The sequence below is a fragment of the Labrus mixtus genome, chromosome 6 (assembly GCF_963584025.1).
Source record: "Labrus mixtus chromosome 6, fLabMix1.1, whole genome shotgun sequence".
Classification (NCBI taxonomy): domain Eukaryota; kingdom Metazoa; phylum Chordata; class Actinopteri; order Labriformes; family Labridae; genus Labrus; species Labrus mixtus.
The window spans coordinates 24765307-24777370 of NC_083617.1; the positions used below are offsets into that span (position 1 = coordinate 24765307).

Below are 12064 nucleotides of genomic sequence, written 5' to 3' on the forward strand. Positions count from 1 at the left end.
TTTCTCCTCACTGTGATTATATTTTCTCTTCTTTGCCACGTCCGTCATATTCCCCGCTTTGAGTCACGTCCAATCACTGAATTGTGTCCACTCCTAAACTCACCTGTCATTGGCTGGAGGAAACACACCAGCTCCGCCCAGAAACGTCCAGAGTCAACCAGAACAGGATCAGAGGACAGGGTCTCTGCAGACACAGTCACCACCACACATGTACGGAGGCCCAGAAGAGACGATGGAGCAGCTTCACTTTAGGAGAAGTCTGTGTTTTATTTTGAAGGAACAAGCTGCTGACTCAGTGTGTAGATTAGATTGATCAGAACAGAGATCATCTCTGAGTGAATTTTCATCCGGTGTTGTGATCATCAAATGTCGGCTGCAGCTCGAGCAGACTCAGTGTTTTTATTTTATTGTGATTTTCAGGAATAAGAATACGGCAGACTATCTGCTCTGTACCTACTTAACCAGTCTGATGGACAAATATGCAGATTTCCAGCTGAGAAGACTTGCAATTAAATAATTTAGAAACCTTATTAATTCCACTGGATTTCCTCCCTATTTAATTACCGAGTTGAATTTATTCATCAGCTGAGTAAAGTTTGAATGTAATGAGCTCTTTAAACGTGCTGGAAGAGGGGCGAGTAACAGGCCACTCTCAGACAGCGGTGAGTTCAATGTCCAGATGTGTTGTGTAAAAAACGGCTCTCAGGTGAGGTGAGCTGCGTTCACTGACTCAAGTGGGTAGAACCGACACACTGCTGAGGTGTCAGATTGAGAGGAGCAAACAGATCTCTGAGGATATGAACGCATGAATATGAAATAAAAAAAATGTCATTCGCATTCATTAGTGGAGTCTGAAGCAGAGCGAGAGGAAACTCTGTAACAGGATCTGTTATTCTCCCGTGGTTCACAACGTTTGTACATGTAGCCGTCAGACGACACGACAACAAGCAGGCGGAGATCCAGATCTTTAAGATCTCACGTTTTTATCTGCTGCAGAGGCTGAGAAATAAAGATTTAAGTAAAGGTTTAAATTCTGTGTTCTTCTGAAAACCCCACAGGTTTTGTTTTTGTCTTCAAACACTGTTGAGTTTTTTTTAGAGGGTGTTTTTTTGTAAGGTGGCCTTCGATGGACGTCCCTTCTCCTTCCATCATATTAAAGTGAAGCCAAAATAACCACCATAAGGCCCCGTGTCCACCTAGCGTTTTTCCGGGCAGAAAAGCTGTGGCTGTACGCTCGGGAGTGTCTGCATGAAGTGTTTGTGCTCTAAGAAAAGAAAAGTGCTGCACCTCCGTCCTGTCAATATGACAACAGTCTGTTGATAACGGCCGCTGTATGACCGACTCTGCTCCGTTACTTTTTACTGCATGTTTTTTATTTGAGATCGTTTATTTCCTGATCAAAAAAAAAAAACGCTGGGAGCTGCTCTTTTCCTCAGACGGCCGCCTGCTGCTGCGAACGCTCTCTCATTGTAAACAATTGAAAAAAGACGCTGGCGCTCAGAGAAAAAACGCTACAATAGGTGGACTTGTTGTCTGTGCAAATGAACACACTTTTCTCCAGGTGACTGTAGTTATGACAACTGTCAGAAAAGAAACAATTTGTCCGGTTGTTTTAAAGCACATAATTAATGATTGAACACTTAGCTTTTGCTGTTACTAATAAAAAGAGGAAAGTGCCAGAAAATCAATGCTAATCGCTAACCTGGAGACATGATGAGGATGACATGAGGATGATAATAAAGGTTAGTGTTTAAGTGAGCGTTGGGTTGGCTACGGCTAACAGGCAGCGACCGGCTAGCAGGAGTTATATATCCTTAAAATGAATCTGTTTTCAATCACTGTATGAAGCTTGGATTAGCTTGGGTTGTATTTGCAGCAGACAGAATGGATGTTGATGGTTGGAAATGAGGAATTTTGTCTTCCTCTGTCTGAAATGAAACCCATTGTTTTACAAATAAGAGCTTTTAAAAAAAACATAAATCTGGCGCTTCTGCAACATATACTAAGAGGCGGATCAGTCTGGTTTGTGTAGAAGGAGACGGGAAAGAAAACAGATTGCACAATATCATAGCGACAGAGATGCAGAGACAAAGGACCCGAGTCAGCATGGTGCTTCATTTTACATCAGAAAACATCTCACACAGCGTATTTATGCCAAATAAACCAATCTGCGTGTTTCTCTGTGGCTATTTTCTGAGCCGAGCTGCCACACGGAGCTCAGTGTGGTGCACACATTCAATTATAAGATGTGTGTGTGTGTGTGTGTGTGTGTCAGGGTGAGTCTGTAAATGCAAACAGCTGATGGATGTGAAGTCTCCTGGCCTGGAAAGCAGTTTGCAACCTGCCTGTGATGTGAGAGAGAACGGCTCTTTGTGCTGCTGTGGAATAAAAAACCTCTGAGCACTCAGCTGTGTTTTCAGCCCTGAGCGCGGTCTGCAGGCACGCCCCTGAGGATCCCTCGACAACCCCCGGTCTAAAAACACCATGCGGGGCAGAATCACACAAAGTAACAGCATCCCATTTTCCCCTCCTCGTCCTCTGTGAGGCCGTCTCCCAATTAGCCACACGGCCGCTGCTGAGGCGAGATAACAATAGAAGCACATGTATCCCCTAAAGAGCTCACTAGAGGACCTTTATTACTGTATTGATATCTCCTACATGTCACCGCTGCCCTCAGTCGCCTGGCAGCATGCCCGCACAGCTCCTATCACCAGAGGGGCTGTAACTCAATACAAGAAGAAAACAGCAGGACACGGCGTCAGCTTTAATGGTACATGCTGTAATTAGGGAGCTGCTGCAAGGAATAAATATGAAATATGATGCAGAACTCAGGCTGCACAGTAAATACAAAACACAGATTAATATGTGAAAGTACAAAAACAGGTCAGGTAAAAAGTCGAGTGACACCCAGTGGAATGAACGAGAGAGTTTACATCAAATAAAAACACAACGAGTGGCAGATTAAATAAAAACAAACAGCAGGAACAAATACTTCCCTCAGGTGTTCACTGAGAATTCATCCTTCAATATTTCCTTCATGCATAAGACACAAACATTTTAAAATACAGAACATCTCTGCTGTAAAACACGGAATAAAACAAACATCGTATTGCATTTTTTCCACACAAAGAGAAAAATAAAGTGTTCAAGTTAGCTCACATTCTCGTAGCACCACAAACAGGTTATGACATGTAAGAGAAGTCCAGTCACTATGAAATAGCACAGAGGTTAGATCACGCTAATGTGTGAGTTCATGTGAGAGACCATCACCAGTAAGAGGCGCTCTGATTGGTCCACAGGAAAGATTTAAAACAGTGTCAGTTTGGTTTGAGGCCTCATGTCGTTTCAGTTTCTCTCGTGAGATTTAAAAGAAAGTGTCTTAATTTAGCGAGAGAAAATAATAATAAATTAACTTCAGAATTCACGAGAAATGTCACCAAACTTCAGCTAAACTTAATGTGGAATGTGCGCGTTTAGTCGACGAAAACAATGACGTCACCCTCGCTAGTCAGCACCAGAACACGAGTCAATTTTATATGTTGACCCTCGATGCCCGTCAAATGTTCTGCTCAAACTGCAATGCAGCCACCCGTCACTAGTGGGGGCTGTAGCTCTGGTTAGAGGAAGAATGTGCATCAAGTCTATCCTGTGTAAATGTGTCTCTGAGTCATGACTGTCTACAATGAGTGAGAAGCTCGAGTCCCGCTGGCTGTGTTGTTGTCAGAGCCGTGTTTACATGGACGGGACGGCCGGCTCCTCCCCTTGTGTATAAAAACTGTTTTAGTGAAGGACTAGAGAGAAGAAGAAGAACATACTCACTGATTATTTGGATGTTAGTTAGAGTTTTTAGATCTCGGTCATTCTGTGTCAATGCGATGTGAAGCTACGAGCTAACTAAAGAGCGCTAACATTAGCATGCTAACACAACAATGCAGCACACAGGTGATTGCAGGTCGAGCCAAAGACAATTTTGTCCGCTGGTTGCTCTTAATTGTGCTTAATTATGTTGCGCTCTAATTGTTAACTTCTGTGTGCAAACGCGAGTGTAGTGGGGTTGGAGGTGTGTCTCTGGAGGAGAGAAGGCTTCAGTATGGAGGAGGTGTGGCCTAACAGCAGTTTGTTTTGGTTTCATGCTGGAGCTCAAGAGCGACATCTACTGGATCTAAAAGTCACACATTCTTTCTCCCCGTGCTCTACTACCCGGATGTATACAAGCTTGGTGATCAGAGTGAAGGAGCAGATTATGATAATAATATTTGGTGTTTGGTGTAAAGGATCTCACAGGGGGATTGAAGGTAGGGACCTTAGGGTCTGCTCAGGTGTTTCACAGAGAAGGGGAAACAGCTGCTGCAGGAGTTACAAGCAGGGGTTTGTTTTTACGAATGGTGTGTTTAACAAGGCAGTTTGACTTGGACTTTCATTCATCGACAAAGTAAGGTTTAATGAGTCAGTTAAATAATCCACATGATTGCTCAACATCTGTACGACCTGACAAAACACGTTTAAAACATCTGGACTAGAGAAGACGATCTCTGAAGAGTTGTCAATATGAGGAAACTTTTGTCTTTAAACTTTTAATGAAACACGACGATCAAACCTGCACAAATATGTTGTTTTAAATTAATCTGTTTAACAGGAAGTATTGCAAAGACGTTTGTCTGCGAATCTAAAAGTGTTTCTTTTTCAATCTGAAACTTAAGAGCGAGGTGTTTTAAATGAATCGGAAGGATTTGTTTGCAGCTCAGCATGCGGACGCGTGCGGACTCTGAGCAACGTCAGCTAAACTTTGAATCTGCAAACAAAACTTAGAATCCAACAGCAAAGCAAAGAGTGCACACAGTGTTTTACTGGCAACATAACATTTATGAGTGCAGTTTGAAAAGTTTGTTCTTTCTTTTAACCGTCTGAATGTTAAAAGATAAAGACTGAAAAGTGACCTCGTATCCAAACAAAAAAGTATTTTTAACCTTCGGCTGGTTACTTTAAAGTTGCATTAAAGTGTCTAAAAGTTTATATTTATATCAAAACTCTCAATTTTTTCCCATTTGTGGACGGAGACAGTTTCACTCTCTGACGCTTTGTGCTGGAAGTTTGAGGATACCCTCAGATGATTGTCCTGGAGCTCTGTGAGGGGAGTAAAAGGATCCGGGGTCAGTCCTGCTGATCTGAGGTCAGACTCAGAGAGTGTCTCAGTGTGTGTGTGTGTGTGTGTGTGTGTGTGTGTGTGTGTGTGTGTAAGCATCCATTTCAAATGCCCCAGCTGTCACTGAAGTACTGATCCTCTTCTTCATCTTCGTTTTCCTCCTCCTCTTCTTCTTCTTCTTCCTCCTCGTCAGTCTCATTTTTCATGAGGTCATCGTCTTGTAGCTCCTCCTCCTCTTCCTCGTCCTCGTCTTCCTCTTTGAGCTGTGCGAGCATCGTTTGTAAAGTGGCTTTGACTTCCTGAACCTCCTTTTCTAGCGACTGTGCAGAGAGTGTTAAGGAAGAATGAGATACTGCGGACACAAACACACATCAACATGTTGATAAAAAGGATGCCAGCAGACAAATATCAGTGACACTTGTGGCCCCTCGATGGGCTGATGGAGATGAGAAAGGGCAGCTTTCGCATGATGAAGTCATCAATCCTCCAATTTGGCCACCAAATGGATTAGAGGGACAGATCATCAAGTCATACCCGATTCAACCCCGTCCCATTCACTATTCATGAGCTCATCCATGATCGGGGGGTGAGGGGGGGCTGCGAGCGGGGACCAAAGCAAGCAGGCTGCCCCTCTAAATTATTCATAACGCGTGGATGAAACAGGACGGAGGCTGTCATCAGTGGGGGGATTGTTTAACCTGCTTAGAAACTCAGATTAATCGTGTGAGTGTCCGCTTTAAGTGGGGAATCAGAGGGACGGCTCTGACGGCAGATGGGACCTGATGGCTCGTTTTACTGTCTGAATGGACACAGATTGTCCTCATTCATAATTAAACGGCTGTTAAAAGAGCCTTTCATGAATACTGCAGAAGGTTCGGCGAGGTCCAAATGGGACTCCGAGGCTCAGAGTTCTGTTTGAAACCTTGCAGGCTGGACTCAGACGACAGAAGGAGCCGCCAGATTTAAACCCAAAATATCACTTTCATTCTGGGAGAAATCTGGTGTGGACTGTTGGTCAGTGACGATGTTCAGACCAGATGATCTGGTCGTTTGAGCATCTCACAGATCCAGTCTGTTACTTCCAGAACGGCTCCTGACTGAGGTAGGATTCAATCTTCATTATTAAATGATTGATTATCGAAAAAAAGATCTTCAGTCAGTCAGTCGTTTCTGCAAGAAGAGCACCAAGACGTATTTGTGCCATGCAGACAGAGTGCAGGAGTTTGTCTGCACTTATTGGTTATTAAGACAGGAAATGACCTCATACCAGGAGCCTACTGTTGTTCTATTTGTTGTTGTGGTATCGAAGGAGGCGGCCATCTTGTTCCAGTTTTACTAGAATCATAACAACCCTATACTCCAGACTCAACAGGAATGTTCTGATAATGTTAATAATAATAATTGATAATGTTCGATGCTTAGGATTTAGAAATCTGCATAATGACGTCAGCAGTACTTTCTAAATGGGACAACATCAGCCAATGAGAGCCAGAAGCCCAAACGGAGACATCCTAGCCTCGAGGCTAATGTTAGCTAGCATGCTACTGTTGACAGAAAAACTAAAAAGTACGATCTCGTCTCCAGCTCTCTAAAGAACAGACAACCTGTGGGAATCACATATTCGCTTACTTCTAGCTGGGATGCGGTACGACATGCAGTAAAGGAGCCACAGGTCATATCCCAACCTGGGCCGCCCGCTCCGAGGGTCAAAACCTCTGCAAATAGGATGCACGCCCTAACCACTTGGCCACCGGCGCCCTGTGTACTCGCTAATTTCTATTTACAGATTCTGCAGGACCGGAATTTGGTATCACAAGATGGGTTGTCACAATACAAGAATCTGAACCTTCAATGACTCTAGTGACAATCTATGCCAACAAAACTAGAAGTCCCAGGCACCAACCCTGGGGTGTTTCCTTTTTTAAATATTTACCAGAAAGTTGCAAACTAACTCGAGCATGCTGTCTACATTTCACAAACACAGTCACAATGTTTCAGTGCCACGTCGGTACATTGGCACGACACATTCCCCTCTAATGCAAACCTGTTTCCATCTGTTGGTATCTAACAAATATTTATCTGCTTTAAAGTGCAGCTAACAGTAGTTTATTAAACCACCTCCCTTCTCATCTCTCAGGTTTGTAGTCGGACTGTAAACAAAGGGGACGGGGGGGAAGGGAAGTCCTGGCTGGAGGTCTTTTATGTCTACCTACTGGCTACACCTGAAGAAGCAGAGGATTTTCTGGCACAACTTTACCAACTACCAAGGTGCATGAAGAGTGAAAGGCTTAGGGTCCTGGACCCTGATGACGGCCACAAGCCGAAACGCTTCGCCTAATTTGTTAATAAAGTGTTGCTGGAGCTTTCTGACCTCTTCTACACCAGAAGAAGCCCCGAAAACATGTCCGTCTATTCTCTTTGGTACAGGGGAGAAATGCTACATTATTTTTATATATTTTGATGTGAGATTAGAGAGAATAACCTCTGAGGTTCCTCCTCATCTGCACGACAAAAACTGTTTCTCTGTATTTAGATCTGCTGTAGTCTGAGCCTGGCCTCAGAGAAACAAGAGAGAACAACGTCATTGTGCAGATCCATCTCACTTTGTACGATCTAGTCTCCTTGTATCGAGAGCAGGGACTCAATTTAGACCCTTAGAGATGAGATGAGATGTTTGATCTTTTTTTCACTATGGCAACAGCAGCGTCATCCCTGTTTGTGTTTCATCCCTGATGTTGTTGTTCCTTCAGTGTCCTCAAGATGAGTAAGGACACAGAGAAGCAGATCAGCCCGCTCCGATATAAAGCTGACAGCCGAGGGGCCGTACTGACCCCTGACTGCACAGCGAGCCGACGTGCATCTCCAATCAGATGAGAGAACAGTCGGGCTGCACTTCAGAGTGAAGGACGCTCGGTTTAATTCAGAGATACTCAAACTAAACAAACATCTTCATCAGATTAGGAGAGCGTTTCTGGCAGACTGCGTCTACAGAAGACTAATGAGGCACGACACTAAATAAAGAAATAAAAAGCCAGCAGGTCAGGTGACACATTTTCCTTGCGCCTGGGTGGAAGTATTGCCTTTTTCTATCGGCGTCAGTAAGCCCACATTGTGGAGCGGGAAAGTGGAGCGAGAAAAACACACTAATCTATTTCCAATCAGCTTTCTAATTAGTGCGGAAAATGATGTATTGTGACCTGTAATCAGCCTCAACAGTTTCATTTGAGTCATTATCATGGATATTGTAATTTCCTCTAAGTGGAAGTGGGCAGACGGAGGAGGGGAGGGAGGGTCAGCAGCTGTATGGACATTAAGATATGACTGGGCCCGAGTCATTACAGTCACATTCCTCTATCTGCCACGCCGCTGCCCCCGTCAGACTTTAATCTCAGGCCGCGCTGACTGGCAGTCGGCCTGAAGGAGCCTCTAATAACCTCGCGTGGACTTTTACCTTTTTATTTTCCAGCTGGCACGTCCCGCCTGTCAAAGAAAAACCCCTCTGATCCCAGTTTATCTTCAATTCCCTCTCTGAATGGAACCATAATGTCAGATAAGACAGGTTGATTTTTTTCTCTATTCCTCGAAAGGTAAAGTCACCAGACGCTGAAATCTGTCAAACTGAAGGCGGTTTGGATTTGTAGGAAACTAGGTCCTAGAGATGGATGAACAGAGACACAAACACAAGGACATTTCAGCTCAGTTGGGATGATGTATGTTCATTTAGAGAGCAGTGAAAGGATATGGGTGAGAGCCTGATCCTGGTTCAGTATGGCCGTCTGTAATTCGTCTTCCAAGGTCAGGAGTCTGTCACTGATCAGCTCGCAGCGCTCCGTCAGGTCTGCAGCCTCAGACTCTCCACAGACGTCCTGGAAGGGAAGAAGGAAACGAGGAATAAAGTGATGTGTGAAGGACGGGAGGGTCAAAAACTGAAGCTGCAATGGCGCCGATAAATGGTGCTGATGCGGAGAAAGAATAAACAGACTTTACAGCTGCAGTTCCTCTAGTGTCCACTAGAGGCTTTCTCCTGCAGAAATATACAAGCTCAAGTAACATTCAGAGTCTATAGCATTTTAATGACAACCTACAATGAGCAGCAACTCCTGCAGCACACTTCTGTCATTTTCTCAGATATTCAGTGAAACAAATACTTTTTCAAACCAGACGCTTCATGTTCTCATATTTCAGATGTTCAGGTCTGCTCGAGTAGCTATGATTAATGAATGAGCCTAACGAGAGTTAGTAAGTTAAGAAACTTTAACTCAAACGCTTATTTTCTCGAGTGTTTTTCAATTTTAACGACCTATAGAATGAGTCAGAGCTCAACATGCAGCTCTTCACTTTCCCAACATTTAATCTTTCTCACAGTGAATCACGGACGCCGTTTTTAACCACGATAACGTCTCGAGGAAAAATGAAAACATTAAAGTTCTGTAGAAGTCACGATGTCAACATGTGGGTGAATCTGTGTGTGTGTGTGTGTGTGTGTGTGTGTGTGTGTGAGAGTTTGTGTGTGTGTGTGTGTGTGTGTGTGTCTCTGTGTGTTAGTGTCTGTTTATGTGTGTGGTGTGTGTCTCTCTGTGTCTGTGTGTGTCTGTGTGTGTGTGTGTGTGTGTGTGTGTGTGTGTGTGTGTGTGGTGTGTGTCTCTCTCTGTGTCTGTGTGTGTGTGTGTGTATGAGTGTGAGTTTGTGTTTGTGTGTGTTTGTGTCTCTTCGTGTGTGTTTGTGAGTGTGTGTGTGTGTGTGTGTGTGTGTGTGTGTGTCTGTGTGTGTGTGTGGATGGAGGAGCAGGGTGCAGAGCGTTCAGAGGCCATAATTAGAACAGGCCCCTTTGCAGACATCGTGTCCTACTTTCTTCACACTTATCAACGAGCAACGAGAACACACACACACACACACACACACACACACACACACACACACACACACACACACACACACACACACACACACACACACCCAATGTTCCTATCAAAACAACACATCTGAAGTTGAATCTGACTCATAGCTGCAGGTAGAAAATATCAAGTCCCTACAGCTCGGAGGTGTCAGAGCAATCACTGGAAAGTACTGTCGCCACGCTCCGTCCTTAACAACACTCCTCCTCCGGATGATGTAACAGCCAGAAAGAAATGTACGACAACAAAAAGGCCCGAGGCACGACCAAATGTTCGAGTTCTCCCTAATGCAATTAATGACTTAAGTAAGACTCGCGGGCAAGATAAAAGATTTAAAGACTACACCGTGTTTCTGCGCTCCCTGTCGTCCTTAACGACGGAGGAGAAGATCCTCGGAGCTGTTTGTTGGTTTGTGGAGTCGAGGAGCGTCTTCAGTAGATGAGAGCTGTGTGTTTGTGGAGCTGATTGGTTCTTTGTTGCACAGCCTCCGGTCAGCATTTGTAAAGTCAGCAGACCCGCAGGACTGAAAACAAACGCTCTCTATGCCGATCTACATGCTTTAAAATAATCACACAGTTTGTTTTTTAACATCAAACCAGAACGACTCAAACTAAACTCTGTCTGATTCCTCTGCCTTTGAAATATCCACAACATGAAGCCTATACACCGGTACACCATTATATGCAGGGCAGTTCTTGGTCTGCTCCCACACTACCTCTGTGTTTTAATCATGCTGAAAGTACCGGACAGGATTCTTTATGCTCTCTGACCCAAACCAGACAGAAATTAAGAAAAGGTGTTTTGTGTTTTCTGCACCGTCGGTCTGGGATCTGTTGCACAGTGACTTAAAGCTTGAGGAGTCCTTAGAGGTTTTTAAATCTACAATGAAAGACCTGGAAGCAGATTCTACAGGACGTCAATGTTTTTAGCTCGACTGCTTTAACTACTGACTCCAGATTTGACTCATCAATGTTTTTTCTCTTTTAATGCTAAATTTGAATGTTTTGTAAATCGTTCTTTGTCTCTCATTGTGTCTCCGTCTGTAACTTTAGGTTTTTGTTGCTGACTGTCTCGGCCAGGACTCCCCTGGAAAAGAGGTTCTTGATCTCATCGGGACCAACCTGATTAAATAAAGGTTCAGTAAATAAAAAAATGTCAGTCTGCATGAAGAATATCACACGTACAGGCGAGTTTCCCCCTGATTCATGTTAGAGAATATTTTTGAATCGAGAGCAAAGCATGAACATGCAGCCCGGTTCAGTTCATCTCTCTTTGAAGTATTTTATACCAAACAAAAGTCTGTTTGGTTCTCCTTGAATTGTACTCTCGCAACAAAACTCATCCGTTTGCATCCTACTAACAGCGTTCCTGAGTGGGTGGGGCCGCCTATCTTAGCCCCGTGTCCACCTAGCGTTATTTTTTCTGAATGCCAGCGTCTTTTTACAAATGAGGAGAGAGCGTTCGCAATCAGAAAGCGGCCATCCAGAGAAAAAGTGTAACGCCCGGCATCTTTTCTCCGAGACCGCTGTCTTTTTTGTGCGGCCGCTCCGAGCGCTCAAGTTGAAAATCTTTCAACTTTTCAGAAAGGCGCTGATGACGTCACCTGCACTCTTTTCAAAATGTTTGATATTCGCTGTAGTTTAGTGTCTTGTACCCACATCCTCCTCGCTCCGTGTCTGATCTATCTCAAATTTAAAATATGCAGTAAAAAGTCATACAGCGGCTGTTGTCAACAGACTGTTGTCATGGAGACAGGACGGGCAGGCAGCGCTTTTCTTCTCAGCGCACAAACGCTTCATGCAGACACTCCAGAGCACTCAGCCAGCGCTTTTCATGCTAGGTGGACACGGGGCTAACAGTTGGACAGGACGGCGTTCATGTGAATGAAACATGTTTGATCATCTGAGCGAAACATAAAAAATAAAGAGACAACGTTTACAAGAGTTAAAATCCATCATCTGGTCTTTAAACTGATCCAGTTTTAGTTTCAGATTAATGATCTCATCAACATTTCATTTGAATAATG

The 12064-nt window shown here is 44.0% G+C and overlaps 1 protein-coding gene across 2 annotated transcripts in view; it reads right to left on the minus strand.

Moving 5' to 3' along the window:
• Nucleotides 1-2749: 2749 nt before the first annotated feature.
• The window catches only part of disc1 (DISC1 scaffold protein), a 54289-nt gene continuing 44974 nt past the window's right edge, over nt 2750-12064 (minus strand). Inside the window, exons 13-14 of one of the 2 annotated variants that reach the window (XM_061040662.1) lie at nt 8895-9009; nt 2750-5474 (exon numbers count right to left, since the gene is read on the minus strand). In XM_061040662.1, coding sequence (XP_060896645.1) covers nt 5248-5474; nt 8895-9009 — 342 coding nt within the window. In that variant the 3' untranslated portion in view covers nt 2750-5247. Of the gene's footprint in view, nt 5475-8894; nt 9010-12064 lie in introns of those variants that run through there. The other variant, XR_009673314.1, reaches the window with a different exon arrangement.